General features: G+C 42.2%; 1 protein-coding gene across 8 annotated transcripts in view; it reads left to right on the forward strand.

Moving 5' to 3' along the window:
- LOC119178493 (calcitonin gene-related peptide type 1 receptor) overlaps positions 1-19,617 on the forward strand; it is a 210,027-nt gene that overhangs the window by 122,139 nt on the left and 68,271 nt on the right. For all 8 annotated transcript variants that reach the window (XM_075885003.1, XM_075885011.1, XM_075885014.1 and 5 more), the window contains 3 exons: positions 8,166-8,221; positions 10,959-11,100; positions 13,498-13,608. In XM_075885003.1, coding sequence (XP_075741118.1) covers positions 8,189-8,221; positions 10,959-11,100; positions 13,498-13,608 — 286 coding nt within the window. In that variant the 5' untranslated portion in view covers positions 8,166-8,188. The remainder of the gene's footprint in view (positions 1-8,165; positions 8,222-10,958; positions 11,101-13,497; positions 13,609-19,617) is intronic.

A 19,617-nucleotide genomic window follows, 5' to 3' on the forward strand; every position in this document is an offset into this window, starting at 1 on the left:
CCATATAAAAGTACTCATAGATTCCTAGGTGTCATCGTAGATCGTGACCTAACCTGGAGCCCGCATGTCACATACCTGAAGAAAAAGCTCATTGGCATTGAGAATGTATTCAAGTTCGCCGCCGGAAAATCATGGGGCCCATCTGTGCACTCCATGTTGCAGCTTTACACAGCCCTTTTTCTCGGAACTCTCCGGTACAGCCTTCTGGTCCTGTCCTACACGTGCAAGACTAACATCCGTGCACTGCAAAGCGTACAAGCCCAAGCACTTCGGACATGCCTTGGCCTTCCAAGATGCTCATCGACAGTGTCAACTATTGTTATTGCACAAGAACAACCGGTCACAGCGCATATCATTGTCGAGACGCTGAGAGCGCACATTCGGCATTTATCATGGCTACCGTCACATCATTTAGCGTGTTTGACAGCTCGGAGGCCCCATTCTTCGTACTGCGGTACCGTGACAAAACATCAGGACATACTGCCACCTGGCTTCAAACTTGCGATGCATCCAGCAACTGCGCTATGGAGTCTTCGTCAACCTGACGTGCGCTTATCAGTTTCTGGAATCTTTAAGAAGGCACGCATGTCAACGCTAGCCCTGAAGCAATTAATTTTGCGTCTGTTGGACGAAAGGTACTTCGACCGCATACATGTTTACACCGATGGCTCCACTTATTCCAACAGCTCTACAGGAGCAGTGGTTGTTCCATCTGAAAATTTGTTGCTTCAGTACAAGTTTTCTCACACCACGGCGTCGACAGCAGCAGAGCTCGCAGCACTACAAGGTGCAGTAAAATACATTCTTCGGCAGCAACCTAACCAATGGGCCATCTTTTGCGACTCCAGGTCAGCCTTACAGTGTCTACGGTTTGTTATGCAGCACGGGTTTTATGAACAATCAGTATATCAGATAAGGCACGACTACCACGAAGCGCTCAAAGAAGGTCACTATATTGTATTTCAGTGGTTGCCGAGTGATTGCACATTCGTCGGCAATGACCACGCGGATGAGGCTGCTCGATCGGCTCATGACCAAAACCAGCGCACGCCCATACCACTCTTGAGAACGGACGCTGCAAGGCTACTACAATCACTTGCTCGACGTATATCTCTCCTACAATGGAATACGCAGGGTTTCTCCAACACGCACCTGTATTCGATCGACCCAAACTTGCAACTTCGTTTGCCATCCGGGCTCCCACGATGCGCTGAAACTTTACTGTGTCGCATGAGTTTGGGCGTGGCATTTACGAATTCGTACTCTCGTCTCCTTGGAATGACGAGCACTTCGGCATGCAACATCTGCGCCTGCGAGGAAACGCTTGAGCATATTCTATGTCATTGCCCACCATACCAGACCGAACGACGTATTATGGAAGCCAAGCTTTGTCAGCTGGATTCATGGCCGCTTACAGAAGAGAAGATCCTGGGACCTTGGCCGACGGCTTCCCATACGCGCAAAGCCACGAAAGCCTTCTTGTACTTTTTAAAGACCACCAGACTTCACTACCGCTTGTGAAAGAACTGTGCGAGACCGTGCTTTGTAGTCTCGAGCTGACAATTCATGCTTCTCTTTCTTACTCCTCTTCTTTTCTATCTCTTTCCGTTCTATTATTCTCCTTTCCCCCAACCCCAAGTGTAGGGTAGCCAACCGAGCCAAGCTTGGTTAACCTCCCTGCCTTTCCTCTCTATTTATCTCTCTCTCTCATGATAAGATCATGGCTCTGGTACGTAAAAACCCTAGACTTAATGCTTACATGGTACTTTTCTAGTTTATGCGGCTCTCATTTTTACATTTCCTTAATGACAATAAATATATCAATGTATATAGAGTACCACATACACAGGTGGCTGATGTATGAACGGTCGGCTAAGGATGCCACTTTCGATCTACCTACACGAGTATTGAATATTGCTGGTCATACTCTTTTCGAATTCATGCGTGTATTTCATTCTTTTGTCGGAACAGTCCATCACTGTGGCGAATTGGCGACTGTTTTCGGCTTCCAACTCAAAAATCTCCGGCTCGATCCCTGCCGCGGCGGCCGCATGTATATGTAGGCAGAATGGCGATGTATCTTGCGATGCGAGTGGACGTTAAAAAACTCCAGATGGTCAAAATTTTCGAAGCCCTACACAACATCGTCTCTCATGATCATACCGTCGTTCTGGGACGTAAAAAACCCACACAATGTAAGTATAAGGGTAGTAAGGTACTTTTTATTGTGACAAAAAAAATTGCGCGCGATGTAAGTGTATTTCTTGTCACAACAATAATCTTCACCTTCTGCTTGAGTTTATTATATATTTTATTATTTCGCTGTTGCTACGGCACCTCGTTCATTATTGATTCACGGTTCGATTACGGGCTATTCGTCGTATTGAAAATGTGCGGAAAGCGCAGCCAAAAAGGAAAATGACAATTCCTGTAGAATTTTTCAATAGTCCTTGATAAATCCATAGCAGATGGAAATCTTACCACGCATCCCCTCTTTTGTGTACCGTCCGGGCAGACGATTTGTACGCTAGATGAACTGCTTATGGTTTTTACATGTAGACATCATTACCTCTTGTAACCTCACTAACGTTGCGAATGCACCTTTGTGAGGTGGCTTCTCTCAAGCCAGGTGGCGCGTTTCGCCTTACCTAATTGTTGTCGCAGTGGTAGCTTGTCGGCAACAAAATATTTTTAACAAGCTACACTACTTCGTACAACTTACTCTGGTCTTCTACTGGTACTCTACGATCGGTTTTGAGTAATGATGCGTGGTTAGTTCACTTACAAGTCTCAGAGGAGAGGTAACAAGCCATTCCAGCAGACATAAAGCATTGTCTCCCTCAGTTACCATTTCTTCAGTTAAATACAGGTTCGTTAAGCAGTAAGTACATGCTTATTGTGATGAAGTTGGCAAATCGAAGCCGATGTATACAACTCAATGTATCACATCCACTGCTGCATGAAAGGTGAGTTACTGTATGAAGGTGAGTTACTGTATGAGTTACTGTGTAAAAAAGATTGGTTATTTTCGCCATACTTTTGCTAAATCACCCCGTGATACCAAATTACTTCTGTATAAAACGTTGATTCACCCTATTCTAGAATACGCATCTGTCGTTTGGTACCCTCACAAACAAGGTGACCTGAAAATCCTCGATAGCGTTCAACGTAAGGCCATCCGCTTCATATGCCATAACTACAGCCACAACTTCTCACCAACACAGGCTCCACAATCACTTAACATTGTACCATTACATTCTCGTTATTGCATCGAATCTTGAAAACTATTATATACAGTCATCAACTCCTCTCGTGGCATCTTTGGTGGTAACTACATCGCATTTATGGAAGAATCTTTCACCCGCAGCTCTCACACCTTGAACATAAAACTTTTATTTGCTCGTACTAACACATTCAAATTTAGTTTTTTCCCACGTACTATAGACGTCTGGAATTCCCTACCGGGCAGTATTCGCTCACTATTCCGGGCAGTATTCGTTCACTGTCTTTACAATATTTCATTGATGCCGCTATTTAGAAAATAGTTAAAGATCGTGTTTGCAACGCCATAGTGATGTTTTCTCATGTATTGCTGTAATGCATTTCTGTTTTATTGTTGTTGATCTGTTTGTATTAGTTTTGTATAACTCAGCCACTCCTGCTATAGCTCCGCATTAGGGCTGCAGTATATTCAAATAAAATATATAAATAGGCTGCACAACCAATACAATCATTCACAATAACTCAAAGAGCTTTATGTGTCACAATTACAACAAACATAAAAAGGAAAATAACAATGCCATCTCGACTCCCAGAAGGCGCAACGTTTTTCTTATTTTGGAGAATAGAATACGGCACTTGACAAGGCATGGAGGAAAAAGCTAAAGGGCACTACGCCGTGTCGCAAATTGCAACTTCCGCTCTCCACCTTCAATTCAAGGGAAAAGAAAAGGAGCAGTGGTACAAAACTCATGGCCAATTTATTTTTATTTAGCGCGATTTTTACGACATCTACAGGCGGATAAGAAAAACGTAATCTCGCTCAATGACGCCACGCGAATCCTAGGTCGGTCGTCGACATTTACGACTCCCAGAGGAGCCATTGGCCGGCGACGTGCCAGGACGGGCTCCTGCCACGAGGGGCACCGAGTCGGAGCGTGTCTCTCCCGTACTGTATGCGGCCGAAAAGCGCAATGCACGCTCAATGACGTGGCAGCAATAGTGTGAACGAAGAGAAGAAACCATTAGGACGATTTTTATTGGATATTTTTTTGTACCCTCAGCTTTCAGACTACGTTTATGCAATAGTGGCTGCGGTTGACGACCAAGCGGCACGTTCACGTATGTTCACCCGCAATACAAAAAGACATAACGGCGAAAATTTCCCCAATATGCTTATGTAAGGGCACTTCTCTCGAGTCAAATATGGGAGTGCTTTGTTTTTACGTCTTTGTTTCGGTCTGTCCAATGTTAGTGAAGTATCCCGTCAGATAACTAACCCGTTTTCCCCAAAGACCATACCTCAGCATTGTTTGCCCCAGTTTGAAACACTAGTAGTTTATGCCAAAGCAGAGCGCGAGATGATATTGCGGTAACTTTCAGTTTGTTTTGTTGTGGTCGTATTCGTTTGCGCTTGCATGAAGTTTTATACATAAGGAGGACGGTTTCATAACATGTTAATGAGGCAAAGTAAAAATGGCGTGCCCGGGAGCTGCACCTGGCTTGATGCGAGTAATTGCGAAGGCCAGGCAGTAAGACGAAATGTGGTTGTAATGTGAGCGCCCGAACTAAAAAACAAAGTTCTAGAGTAGAACATCCGCTTGGGATTTAGTGCTAACCGCTGGAGGAATCCACAGCAGTAAAAAATTACTTGACAGTGGTGATGGTACACAGAAAGTGCCGGTAAGCGGTGTTAGTTCTCTGTCGAATTCAAATACCAATGCAGACATAGTTTTTCAAAAATGCTGCAGTAAATAAAAGCTGAACGTCATCAAAACTTTTCCAGTGACATATTTCGCTTTGATCTGTCTTCAATGCTTACAACCAGCGGGTGAGGCCACTTGGACATACGTTGAACTTCACTATTACAATTTAGGTGTGTTGCCTCATACACAATGTCCCTCAACTCACAAATATATTCTATTCCAAACCGTACTACTTGCGCTCTGAGATTATACTTATTCATTTTGCTTCCATTTGCTTGCCAGAGGGGCCTAGTGGTTATAAAGCTGGACAGCTGACCCAATGATCGTGAGATGATCGCGGTCACAACAGCTGCATTTTTGATGCAGGTAAAAATGCTTGAGCCCCATGTATTTTTATGCATTCAGGTGCACGTTAGACAATCTCAGGTGGTATAAATTTTAGAAGCCCTTCACTACTAGTCAATCATAACCATATCCTACTCTTGAAACTTCAAACCTTAACATTTTTTTTTATTTTGTTGTATAGGTTCACATGCTGCTTTGTATTTAGGCCCACGACCTTAGGTCGATAAAATCACCCATTAGTCTACTCACTCGGACTCGTTAACACACAAATCGTACAATAAGATAAGTCCGAGTGAGTCCGCTAAAAGAAAATTTGCGAGTGTGTCAGACGGAGTAAGTGCCTCAAGAAAATTTTGTCAAGTTTGAGTGGGAGTGAGTCCGAAGTGCATGATATATTTATTGAGTGAGAATGAAAAAGTTACAACGTTTTCTGCTGACCAATGTTCATATTTACTCATCTTCTACATTACTAACAGCCTTACTTGGATTCACGCTTACACTCATGTCTACTCACATATATTCTAGAGCAGTGTCTTTCATAAAAAATTTTGATATTTATTCATCACCGGCGTGAATCGCCTCAGGCTGGGCCCTTGCTCCTTCCCCGACAACACTGACATGGAAGTACTGGATAAATATAGCTTATGTTGTCATCACTTTCAAGAAACATGACCTTTGGTTCACAACAAACACAACTCATATTCGAAGGTACTATATGAAAATTGCAAAGAAAGGAACTGATTCTGTGAGATATTGGCATTGAAGAGGATTGACACTTTAGGTGAAAATGAGTATTCAAGGCTAATGGACCCATGACACGACTCACTTGGACTCATGCAGCCTCAGATCAAACTGTGAGTCTGAGTCTGAGTTAGTGTAGAGGAATGACACTTTGGTGAGTTTGAGTCCATTGAGTCCAGTCGAAGAAAAGTTTAGCGAACCTGAGTTCAAGTGAGTCAGCTCGGAAAAAATCAGGTGAGCTTGAGTCCTTGTGACGCTGAATCACAAGATATATCTCATGAGTAAGTGTGAGTGAGCTCCACAAGTTTTGCCGACCTATGTTCAAAAATGTACAGCTAACTAATAGAAGAGCCTTACATAGAAAAAACACCAAGAAACTGCGAAGTGGACTCACTACAGATTGGCGTTTAGGCAAGGGCTTTTTTGTCGAACAGTTAGGCAGACTGGCTTCTCGCAGCGAGATGTACTATGCCTTCAATACAAGAAAAATTGGTACACTTAGGAGCGTCCATTTGTCTTTATTAAGGCACAGTACTAAAATGGCGACACCCCATAGGTCTTAAAGGCTGCGCTAATAGTACTTGGGCTAAAACAAAAAAAAATGGGTTCGATGAATTGGCCAGGGTGTATTCGAGCAAATGCGGAGCTCCACCAATTTTGTGTCCTCTTGGGAACTGCGAGTAGTTTATTTTAATTCTGCTATCCTAAATGACAAAAAAGACAATACTTGGATCAGTTGGTACATAGTTCAATGCAAAAAAGGAGGTCATTTTTGTTGAATGATGATGATGATGATGAGAACCTTATGCTTTGCTGGCACTCGCACACAAAGGGGGATCGGCCAAGAACCGGGCGGCAGGATGATCAAGTGTGCTAAGTCAGGCAATCAGGTAGTCTCGTAGCCGTAAATAGTAACAATAGGCTAACAGGGTAATCTCTTTATTGCCCTTATGTACTCGCACACAGCAGAGAAAACCTCCCTGTGGCTATAAGCTAATGTAATACCTCCGAAGGATAAAATTAGTTCCACGTTTATTTTTAAACCTAGCTTCTCATTTGGTTCGACCAGGTATCTTTTCCTTTGATAAGCATAACGTTGACAGGATAAAAAGAAATGATCTATTGATTCCAATTCCTTGCAAAAGAGACACAACGGAGATGCTGTTAGTCCAGCTTTATATAGGTAGTAATTCAGATGCGGAATTCTGCATCGTAATCTGGTGATTGTAATTTCTAACTGCCGAGATACACACCACTGTTTGTTCAAGCAATATCTTAGATGTACAAAGTCTCTGACTTTATCCAATGATAATTTTTCTATTTCTTTGTGCAAACAAGCCTTTCTATATCTGAGTGCTGTTACGTAGGCGAAGTCAGGTAAAATAGGTAAGAGTGGTCCGCTTAAATATGCTTTGCCTAACTAGTCTGCCATCTCATTTGGATAAATCCCGCAGTGGCCGGGTATCCATAGCAAGGAAATTTTTTTCAGGTTTTCTGGTAATAAACTGCTAATCATACTCAATAATGTCAATGAAATGCACTTGCTATTGCAGCTGCACCCGCTTGTCTTTCTTTTCTACTTGCAGTGTATTTACAGCTGTTTTTGCGGATGATGACAGGAAGCTTTTATACACTTTAATAAATATACCACAACACCGACACATTTCGCTCAATGCAAGATGGTAATGTACTTGTATCTAGGTGCGCGTTAAAAAACCATAGATTTTCCCACTGTGTCCATTTTTTCTTTGTACGTGACCGCCTAAAGTTTCACCTTTGCAAACTGCCCACTACATCGCCCTTGCAAACATTCCACTACACCCCATCATCGATCCACCACTTCACCGACCATAAAGTCGTGTTATTGAAGGGGGAATAGAAGCGACGTATAGCTACCACTTGCGAATGAGAAAATTTCTTGTATAAATATATACAGTGTATGTCACGTCTTTGATGATTTAGCGGGCGATATTCGTGAATGGTTCACGGTGTAGCGATGAAACCCTCCAGTGCTTCGCCCCACTCATCATCATTCACTTCGTGGGTATGCTGCAATTTCACAATATATGCTCCTATGTTTTTATTACACATGAATTATGTTTGTTTCTTAAAAAAGATATTCACTACATTTTGCATATTTTGTTACTTATGCAGGTCCCAGCAATCAGCCCAGCGTTATGACAACAATTTGTGGAGGTTTCTTCCCTTTGGTAAGGCGAGCTTTGTTCTAACGTATGTTACACGTCTGCGCCTCACCGAAACTTCTCTTTGTTCATTGTCGCATCAATAAAATTCTCAATAATCGGTGCTTGCGGTGCTGCCCAAGAAATGCAATGCAATTCAAGCCACTTAAAACAATTCTCAAGTGCCGCGAAACTTGTATTGTTATAACGGATGATAGGAATCAACGGGTTGCATAAAAAAAAAACAAGTTGAGATGGCAGGCTGTTGTGGGGAAAACTAACATCGGATGGGATTGACCACCACACGTCAGTGATAAGGAAAAGAAGGTTGCTGATTTCGCGGACATGCTTAAAAATTCAAATGATTTACCGGAGCTGCCACAAGCCTTAAGAGCCAATGCATAGCACATTCTGATGTTTTGAACTCTGAAAGTTTTTTAAAAATCAACGGTTGACTCATATTACATGCCCAAAAGTAAAAGCCACCACCGCTCTCACACTCTAGTGTGTTTTTAAAGTCGGATTTGTCGTAGTACAAAGCTTGAAATTCGATGAGATGATGCATAATGGACAGTACAGGAAGGAACGGGCGACCATGTCCTCTCATCTTGTATTGTGTGTTTTTGCCCTCAAAGTTTTGTTAAGCTTTGCCGCGGTAGTTTTCTAAGATGCGGGGAAGCATACCTCAAATTCAAAGTGAGTTCAGTATTTTGAATTTATCATTTTATTCTATTATTGTTGAAGAATTTTGTGTTTGATAACTTTCTGGCTGCACAGGCAACAGCCATAGTTTATTCATTCATTTTATTACCTCAAAGGTCCCAGTTGGGATATTACATGAGGGAGTGGGTAGTACAAAGGCTAACAATATAATGGTAGTTATGAGGGGATAGTTTCGATGAGCCGTTTAATTGCTTGGGTGTCGATGATGGTGGTGACTTCGGTGGGCAGGTCATTCCATTCTTGGGCTGTGCGCAGGAAAAACGATTGATGAAAGGTCACAGTATGGGCTTGTGGTGGATATACTGCGTTACAGTTACTGATGCGGGAAATGCGGTGGGCTCTTCTGATGTATGGGTTATCTAAAGGCAAAGAATGGAAGAATTTATGATAAAGGTAAAGACGTGCGATTTTGCTGCGCTTAGCCAGATCGGATAAGTTAATCTCTGCTTTTAGTGCCGAGATGCTTGATGTGTATGAATAGTTAGACAGTATAAACCGTGCCGCACGGTTCTGGACAGATTCGAGGGCGTAAGTGAGGTTATTGTGGTGAGGGTCAAAAATCGCGTTAGCATATTCTAGCTTTGGCCAGAATTCTAGCTATTGTTTAGGCCAATAATGTGGCACGCGGCCATTGCTCTTAGCGAGTTGTTTCACCCTAAAAAATTATATAAAAGCTGACAGTGCAGCGGCTTCTCATTCATATAAAGAATACATTGTTAAAACCAACATCGTTATAAGAACGTTCGACAGTACTATGAATTTACTCGTCATTTTCACGTGACCAGTGGCAAGAATTGTACGAAAATGTTATGAAAGGTAAAATAAAACACACTGCTCAGAAAAGTTTACGGAAAAAGACGATTCTATTTCACAGACGTGGGCCTTGTTTACTATGCAATAAACATGCTGCTATGTCAAGAATATACTATTAGCAAGACAGACAATTTCGAACAGTGGTTGCAAAGTGCACCTAATCGCCTGGCAGAACCGACTATGGTTTCGACCACAAGACTCATCGGGATATCGCCAAGTTGTGAGACAAAGTAAATTTGAGTTCAGTATACCACTCAGAATAGTTTCTCATCAAAACTTGCGAATAGCACACTCAACCGAAATTGTGAGACAGTTCAACTGATCTACACACGCTCTTTACTTCGGGTAAAGCGCATCCTAACTCCCATGCAGCAAGTTTTTTTTTTTCAATAAGGAACGACCGTGTACGAAGCAGACTTAAGGCATATCGCTCTCAATACAATATGGGCAAGCCACTGTCACGTGAATATTTGCTTAGTTATGAATATCATTATAAGTACTTATGCAAACCACTTTAGGAAAAGTATTATTAATGGTCAGTGCACTGTAATGGTAACAATGTGTACTATGTTTGCTTCACGTAAAGCCATTCCTCTTCTTTTTTTATGCTGCGTGATAGTTGGGATAACCTGTGTTCAAGCTTTTACGAACATTTCATCACATTTCACCAGTTACACCACAGTAGGGACTTTATTACTTCGTACATATCTGAAATAAGGGAACAGGTACATTGTGGACAGGGATCCCCTGAGAAAAGCCTGAACACCTTTTCATTGTTCTTTTGCGGCTTACTTCTTCTTACTTTTTTAATATTACGCCTCCTGACGAGACAGCTTTGCCATTGCCTCGGCATCTTTAGAAAAGTATTGCGAAGTAGAAATATTATATATTGCCTAAAAGTACTTTTACGCTTGTCCACATTACTATTGTTTTTTTTTTCTAAAAATATAAAACCACCAGTGTGTGAACAGAACCATGCAGAGTGCCACGCAGCCAGATTACTCAAAGCGTTGGTCAGGCAAGTTCACGTTCAGTGCGTGCTCCAGTACCGCCTTTATTTCACTGCTCGTAGCTGTCTGCTGTTGCTGCCTCAGGAAAGAAACATTTAGGTCTGAAGGCTGAATTGTATACTGATTTATTGCTGCCCCATCGCGTAGCTTTTCCTACAAGGGCCTGAATATCAGCACTAATCACACCTATGTTTTCCCTCCTCATTGAACGTTTGCAGGCAATGTTGGCATGCCTGCTACCCTGGTGCAGCCCTAGTGCCCAAGGTAATCGCGCTGAAAGGGTGTTCGCGCAACTGAAAGCGCTGCGAGACTGTGAGCAGCGGGCGTTCTACGACTCTCGCACCAATAAGAACGGCACCTGTGAGTAGTTGCCTGTCTACTTAATTCTGTAGCAACAATTGTTAGTGGACGGATTCATTCTAGGAAAAACTATAGCTTTGTGATGTTTGTGGGTGAGGTATAAGGTGAAGGAAGGAGTAACATTGGAAGGCATCGCTTATTCCTACGTATTTCCTCTATACAGTGATTACATCGTGTACCAATGCCCGGTTAGATTATCGTGTTTCTTTTCTGCCGAGTAGAGAGCGCAGAGATATGTACAGGTGAATCATCGGCTAAAATGACATTTACTACGCTATCAACAATGTTCCAATTTTTTGTGTGTGCATTGGGCACGTATATATGTAAAAATCCGTGCACATTAAAAATATCGAAAGCATATTCAGAAAAACACTCCATGATTATTGTGGACTCTTACAACCCTTGAAAGGGCCCCCTAGAACTTCTGAAGCACCTATCTTTATTGGTAGTTTGCTTACAGTGACGGCTGGGGACAATTTTAGCATTAATTTAAGGATATATATCATGTGATTTAGTATTTTATTCACGACATGAAATCACGGCATCACTGCCGACCGCATCAGCACGTAGTGGCACTCACCAGAGCTATTACTGGTGGACATGATGATGGAGAGCACATTTCTGTGATTACCTAAATGAAACGAAAGAAGCGATCGTGGCGTGAATAAAAACTCAGGTTACTGGTGTATGTTTTTTTTTATTTACCATGCTTTTTGTTCGAACGCCGAGCAGACGCAGACGTAATAAAAGATAATACTGCGACTACAAGGTGCGGTTAGGTTTTCTCTAGAATTTTGGCTTGGGTGGATCGCGTGTCCATAATAATAACCTCTCTCTCTCTCTTCCTTGTGCTCATTTTGTGAGTTTGCGAGCTGTGTCTTTCCGCGCGTGCAGTAGGCTCTTGATTGTTTTTGAAGGTGCGCAATCCACCATTGTAGCTCGTCGGGTGGCTCCCAAAACTCCTGAAGGGTCAACAGTACTTCGAAGCCAGTGTGGGAACTTACTTTTCTTATTGCGTATTTCCGCGCAAAAAGTCCCAGCCATACTAGTGGTCATGCCAAACACAGTCCAAAAAATTATCCTGATTTCTTGCACTGAAAACAGTGAACCGAAAGAATATTTCGAAGAGAAAAAATGTTTGGTCTCATAACAGCCTACCGACTTTGTCCAAATGGTATCTGAGTATTCTTGTTTTTTTTTTTGTCACAAAAATTAATTTGAGGCTATCGCTTGTTGTTCAGTATACGTTATGATAAGCCAAGGGCTTTTTAAAGTCATATAAGATCAAGAATCTTGCTGCAATTTTTTTAGTCATACACGCCTCTAGAAATTATGCCAAAATATTCTATTTTTTTGCTTTTTCCCCTGCAATAATGCCCATTGTATGAAAACTTGAGTAATAAGTTCTCACTACACCGAAGATATTACGTTTGTTCAAATTATTTTGAGAGCCCTCGTGCTCCCCAATTTTACAAGAAAGATATCAATAAATTGTAAAAGCCCTCATTGTGGTCGACACTGAGACAAATATGCACTACATGCTGCTACAATAAACATCTGCTTTACGTTTGAGTTAAAGGTAAATAATCACATTGTATTGTATACATGGAGTTTTATCATTTTAACGATTACTTTAAGGAAGGACATATTTTTTTCTCATTTTTCATTATAGGAAATGAGGAACTTCTGCAAAAAAGCTGCCGTGTGACCTGATGGGAATATATCCGTCCGTCAATAGCGAAATTCAAACAATTTTGTCTTCGTCAAATCATAAAATACAATCATTAAAATTGATATATAAAAGAACTGTTTATTTCCTTTTATGTAGTGTACAACATAGATTTTTATTGGAGCGCAACGTGATGCAAATATTACGTCTTAATATAAACGGAAATGGCGATTTCCTCAAATTGAGATATAGTTTCACGAAGCTTAAAAACATCGTTGTTCCGAAGGACTGTTTACGAAAAATTATATGGTCTGTTGATTAGGATTTCATTTTTCGAGTGTGCATATATACCCTAATATTTTAGTGAAAGGGCAAGCATTCCAGATTCATGCGAATATTCTGAAGGCGCTTATGAAAAAATACCGAAATAGTATGAAGCTTCAAGCATCGCAGGCAAGCGTGTTTGCCAAATATGTAAATCATTTTGGGCATTCGAGCAAAAAACAGTAGTCTAAGAACAATTTTTCTGACAAACAACACTCCGACGTCATTCAGGAGGCTCCTACATCACCAACATATATCTTGCTCTGCCAAATATCTTGGAATTTCATTGCTTTCAGTGCGAGAATTCAGAAAGTTTTTTGTATTTCATTTCGATTGGTCGCCAAAATGGCTGGGACGTTTTGCACGGTATGACGCTATTGTTTTTGTCATGTTTACTTATGCAGCAAGATGCGACTGGAGGTTCGATGGTTGGCACTGCTGGCCACCAACGGCTCCGGGAGTCGTGGCCCAAGCGCCGTGTCCCGGTCTCATGCCTGGAGTTGTGAATGCCTCAGGTGATCCAATGGTTTTATGTTGTGCAGCCAGTTCTTCGATGAAGTGATAGTTTTGATGCAGTGCAGGCACTAGTGTCACGTAGGTGAACTCGCAGTGGCGCCCCTTGTTAAAAGACATATTCTGCAGTTTACCAATATATGTGTGGTATGCTTGTACACTATGTTTCACTGATGGGCATGTTATTTTAAGGGATAGTTAGGCATGTATTTGCCGCATTGATGTAACGCAAGTTGTACATTTGACACTTACCAAAGATATATCTATTTAGTGTCGCTTGTCGAACAGCTACAAAGGCAATGATCAAAGATGGTGATTATGTCCTACAACAAGGGATGAAGAATGCCCTGGAAAGTAGCCAGGAAACAAATCAAATAAAACAATTATACAAATGTGAATAGTGAGTTAATTGAGAAATTTTGGCAAAACCAAATAATATGTATAATGACAAAAGTTACGTAATTAGTAACAAACCTGTGGTGGCTTAAAGCAACATTTTTCCACAACGCAGAACACGTTCCTAGTGCAATGATTCAACACAATGGCTACCAAGGACACAATATTGGGAATGGAAATATCTGCGACGTCCCGACGTCACCTAACGATGATTTGGGATGTAATCACTCGGCCAAGGATTCAAGCGTATTTTGGCAACACTTTGCTTCAAATTATGACACATTTGCGAGAAACTGCGGGAACATTAAGCGTCCGCTGTGGTGGTGTAGCAGTTACGATGTATGGCTGGTGATCCGAAAGCAACTGGTTGGATCCGGGTCGCGGCGTTCGTAATTCGATGAAGGCGAAATGCCAGAAGCCCGAACACTATGCGATGTAAATGTAGATGAAAGAACACTAGAAGCTCCTAATTCACCGAGCTTTCCACTATGGCGTGCCTGAAAATCTTGTTGCGATTTTGTCACGTTAAGCTGGAATAATGCCCTGATAACAGATTATTTGGTTAGCGAGACCGTGATTGCCAGGTGTCGCAGACCGGAGCGCAAACATAGCTTCCAATAAGTTTTGACTTAAAGTGGTATTCTCTCGATTTGTCCATGATCGCGTCAAACCAGCTTCATGTATAAAACACTTTATTTAGGAACGCAACAGCATAAATGTAAGCACGGTAATTTCGGTTCCCTCGTAGTGCATTTTCTATGACAGGTAACAAAGCGCGTTGGTACTGGAGAGCAATATCGCCTGCTTTTGTACTATATCAAAAGATGAAGGTATTGTTTTATTTTTCGCCCAAAAGAAAACGACCCGTGTGGCACACGAAAGAGCGGAGTGTCCATGAACTATAAAATGAAATATAGGCTTCGGAACATTGAAAATATAACAAGAAAGAGAAGAATGAAATGTGCTTGCACCAGTGGAATTGAAGTTCCCTCGGATTCGTAAGATTTATTTTTCCTGCTATGGCACATCCCACCCACTAAGAAAAAGGTGCCTGGCAGCAAACTAAATTCGGCTGTACAGCGCCACTTCGTTTGAACTGGATATTTTCATTTGAGTGTATGTACTAGTACTGCGACATTTGGTGCCACTGAATTTGTACGCCTTTTTTATTTTATTACTTGTGAGGCACACTTATTGCCTTGTGTTTTTATTTCATATTTTATTGCCCTAATGATGTTCTGTGCACATATTTCGCTCAAATTTGTCTTAGTACATGTTAAAGGGGCGTTTTACTATGACATTCGAGTTGCTGGCAAGTACTGAAACAAAGTAAGAATGGTAAATTATATTGTGTAGTATATCGCTAAATATTTAATAATGCATGGATTCCTGTAAGTGCCAAATTAGCATGTCATCATATGTACATATATATATATATATATATATATATATATATATATATATATATATATATATATATATATATATATATATATATATATATATATATATATATATATATATATATATATATATATATATATATATATATATATGTATATATATATACATGGGTGTGTGTGAGAGAGAACAAAAGCGTTGTCTCTGTCTTATTTCATTACAATGGTTCAGTCGCCAAAAACGAACCAATGTGGCATAAGCCACAACAAATCCAGCGTTTTCGCCTCTGGAAAACTCCAGCTACTGGCCTGAGGGACGTTCACAGGCTTTCTCAGGAACGGAAGGCGCAAGTTAGCCGCCAACGCAAGTATCCATCCCACCACCAGTGGACGGTGTTCAGGGCTCCAAAATCGTCCTAGGGAACCAGCGGTGTACTATTTCGCGCCTAAAATGGGCAGAGGCTCTATTCGGGGAACAGGATTCACGCTTCGCAAGGCGTGGTTCTCGCTACCATTATCTGAGCTGCTAAGGGACGCCGTCCACGCTCCCTTGGTCGTGTGTCTCCACTCTGTGAGTGCTACGTGTTTTTCTTGCTCATCAGGCGCCTCACCCGAGAGCAGTGCGGAGCTCGCGCGTGCTGTCACACAACTGTCACAACAGCTCGACCGCTTGGCACCATTAAGTACCAGGGTCCGTCCGGCCGCGTCACCGTATACCCTCCTGCTCGGGGGTAGCAAAGTTCCGAGGCTTCCAGGTTCATGTCCTTCTATGAATAGCAACCATCAATGCGCTCAGTTTGCCCCATGCCTTGCGCGACAATAAAAAAAATGGCTGATAGCTATCGACTGCCTGCGCGGTGCTTCAGATGCATGGCACAAGTACGAAGGTGTCAAGAAACGTTCCTGGGTGGAATAGAGTGACCGGCTGATTACTATCTTTCGTCGGATTGGCCGCGACACTTGCATGCCAGAGAAGACACATTCCGAGGATGTAGTACTGGAGAACCTCCTAGAGGCTGCAACTCCACAATGCAGCTCATGGATTGGCAGCTTGACAGCCTGCGCTCGAGCAACCACCGCAACCGAGTTTGTTTCTTCGCTACTCCAGATGAAGAATCTTCCGCTCAGTTACGGCGGTAAAATCGACGTTACACCACCAGACTTCGGACATCGTGCCGCGCATCACCAAAAGTGGCCCCTTTTAACGCTATAGATATGCATCGGCGGAATTAGCGAGGTTATTGCTCTAGGGCGAACGGGAGGTACAGGCACAGTGACGCGTCGACGTTATGCCTGAGCCAACCTCCAACCATGGCAAGAGGCACTCCTACCTGTCCTCGGTGGCCCCGTGTTGCCTGTTGGTGCGCTCAACCTGCACCTTGAAAGAAAATGAGGTAGCATCTTCCTTGCCAACGTTCCCGTACTCGAGGACCTACTCACTGATATGATTCTAGGAGCTGACTACCTCATCTCTGGTGACGTTCACCTCACCATTGTTCACAATGGAGTCAATCTCCGCTCCTACACTCCGAGACCCACATGAACTCAAAGAGTCCAAGTTGACACACCCCAACTTCAAGGGCCTATTGACACCAAGAGCAGCTACTCGAACTAGGCGGACCCGCATATGCTTGCTTCGAAGCAGTCATTGGACGATGGCTCACATGTTTCGCTCAGAGAAGCCAGCTTTATCCATCCCAGCAGTGACGCGTACGAGTGGGCTGACTATGGCCAGCGTTCTACACTTACAACAGGTCTGCCACCAAAGGGCTGCGCGTATCAATACAAAATGGCCCTCCCCGTCTTTGGGCCCACCACTGACTCAACCCACCGGTCGAATGGCGACCACTAGCAAGGTGCCTTCAGAAATCTTCAACGATCACAGCGTGGGGCGCAACAAGGAGGCCTTCACGAATGCGGATGTGATACCGAGCCAGAAGTGCCCAAAATATGTCTCATTTATCGAGGAATTAAAGACTTCGGAAACATCAATGCAGAATCTCCAACGTGGAGTCACGATCAAGCTCTGCAGCTTGTCGGATCTTGTAGGCATTCTTCGCTGCACAAGTGTTTCCCTGCCCTAAACGCCGATAAGAATGATGACTAGTGCCCCAGACTCTGCCAGCAGAAATGCATGTTAAGCATGCTGCGGCCCCAGCGACGCAGCCAAGGTTGCCAACCAGTGTTCGACAGCCCCACGAAGTGAGTCATAGCACCCACGAGAGAGACCCCAAATACACAGCACACACCGGCCACGAGAGATTTTTTCGGTTACAATTGCTGCTCAGGGCGCAGGGCTTGTAGGCCGACGACGACCAATGCGAAACACCCATTGTCGTCCCGCAGTGTCCAATTTTGAAGATTGACATGCCATTCTGTAACGTGGACCAGTGTAAGGAAGACAGAGCGCCGCTTGGGCTTAGGCAAGAGCTAGACTAGCGGGAAGACCAGGAAAAAAAAGTTAGATAAATAGCAGCCGGCCTGCAGCAAAGTTGTTGTCTTTTTGTCTCATTTCATTGCAATCATTGTAAAGTACAAAGACGGAGAGAAAACACCCAATGGTCGTGCAAGCTGGTCTATTGCCTCTTCGTCTTCCTCCGCTTCGCTTGCTCCAGCCAACGAGCTGCGTTGACTCTAGTGAGAAGACAATATATATATATATATATATATATGTGTGTGTGTGTGTGTGTGTGTGTGTGTGTGTGTGTGTGTGTGTGTGTGTGTGTGTGTGTGTGTGTGTGTGTGTGTGTGTGTGTGTGTGTGTGTGTGTGTGTGTGTGTGTGTGTGTAGTAGTAGTAGTAGTAGTAATTTATTTTATTTCTTGAAAGGCAAGAAAAAGGATACAGAAGCAAAAGGCGTTTCATACGCCTGACAAAGGCCTCTGCACCTGTAGTTCGTCACAGCTGCACTTTTTTTTTTTTTTTTTTTTTTGCAGATACAAACAAGCAACAAAAAACTAACATGTCATGTACCACATGAGCGCTAACAAAAGAAATACAGGAATAAAAAAAAAAAAAAAAAACAAGCAACATATAATACACTTAGCATAATACAGATGCAGGAACATAAAATGGATGCATCGTATACCATAATGAACTACTTACTTTCTTAACATTAACATTCTACCTACTCTTTTTACACAATATAGATTAGTGATGATAAGTTATTTCTTTTTTGATCAAAATTTCTTTAACTTGTTTTTTAAATGTCCCTAGGCTGACGTCAAACTGCAAGCCATTTTGGAATTCATTTACTATTCGCGTTGATTGGTAATGCAGTGTTTGCTTTCCGTAATTTGTCCTGGTTCTCGGTAAACGCTGTAAGTTTCTTCTTGCAGGATAACGTTGGTCATTTTCTTTTTGTTTATACCACTTATTTTTGTGTACCTCTTGAAGCAGTTTAAAATAATATATTTGGTTTGCCTTTAAGATTTCATGTTTATCAAAGAGCACTGAAGTGCGCAAACGGTCTATTCTACCCTGGTAATTTTCATAACAGCGAAGTATTTTCTTTTGTAGCATTATAAGTTTGTTATAATTTTTCGCTGTTGTGGTACCCCATACTAGTACGCCGTAACAAAGTCTCGAATAGAATAGGGCATTGTACAAATTTTTCTTCAGCCACTGAGGAATGAGGGAACCAATTCTGTACAGGCATCCTACCGTTCCCGCAAGTTGCCTAACTAAATGATTAACGTGGACATTCCACGTTAAGTCTTCACTGAACCATACCCCCAGAAATTTTTGATGTTTTTCTCGTTTTATGATGTTCCCGTCAAAGCTTATCTTTATGTCATATTTAACATGTTTATTTATTGGGCGAAATATAATATATGTCGTCTTCTTGGCATTTAACTGTAGCTTGTTTTGTTTAAGCCATTTTGAGAGTGACGTCATATATTCATTTACATTTTTTTCTAGTATTTCTAAGTGATCTGATGTGAAAAATACATTTGTGTCGTCTGCATACATAATAAGCTGTGGTGAGGCGGGTATACATACAATATCATTAACATAAAGCAAAAAGAGCAAAGGACCCAGTATAGAACCCTGCGGAACTCCTTGGGTCAACTGAAGCCGACTTGATGTGGCTGTCTTCATTTGTACTAGTTGGTACCGGTTATGCAAATAGTTTTGTAATAGCTTAAGGGTGACCCCACGTATGCCGTACCGTGATAGTTTCCGTAACAATATATCATAATGTATTGAATCGAAG

Source organism: Rhipicephalus microplus, chromosome 1 (assembly GCF_043290135.1).
Source record: "Rhipicephalus microplus isolate Deutch F79 chromosome 1, USDA_Rmic, whole genome shotgun sequence".
Classification (NCBI taxonomy): Eukaryota; Metazoa; Arthropoda; class Arachnida; order Ixodida; family Ixodidae; genus Rhipicephalus; species Rhipicephalus microplus.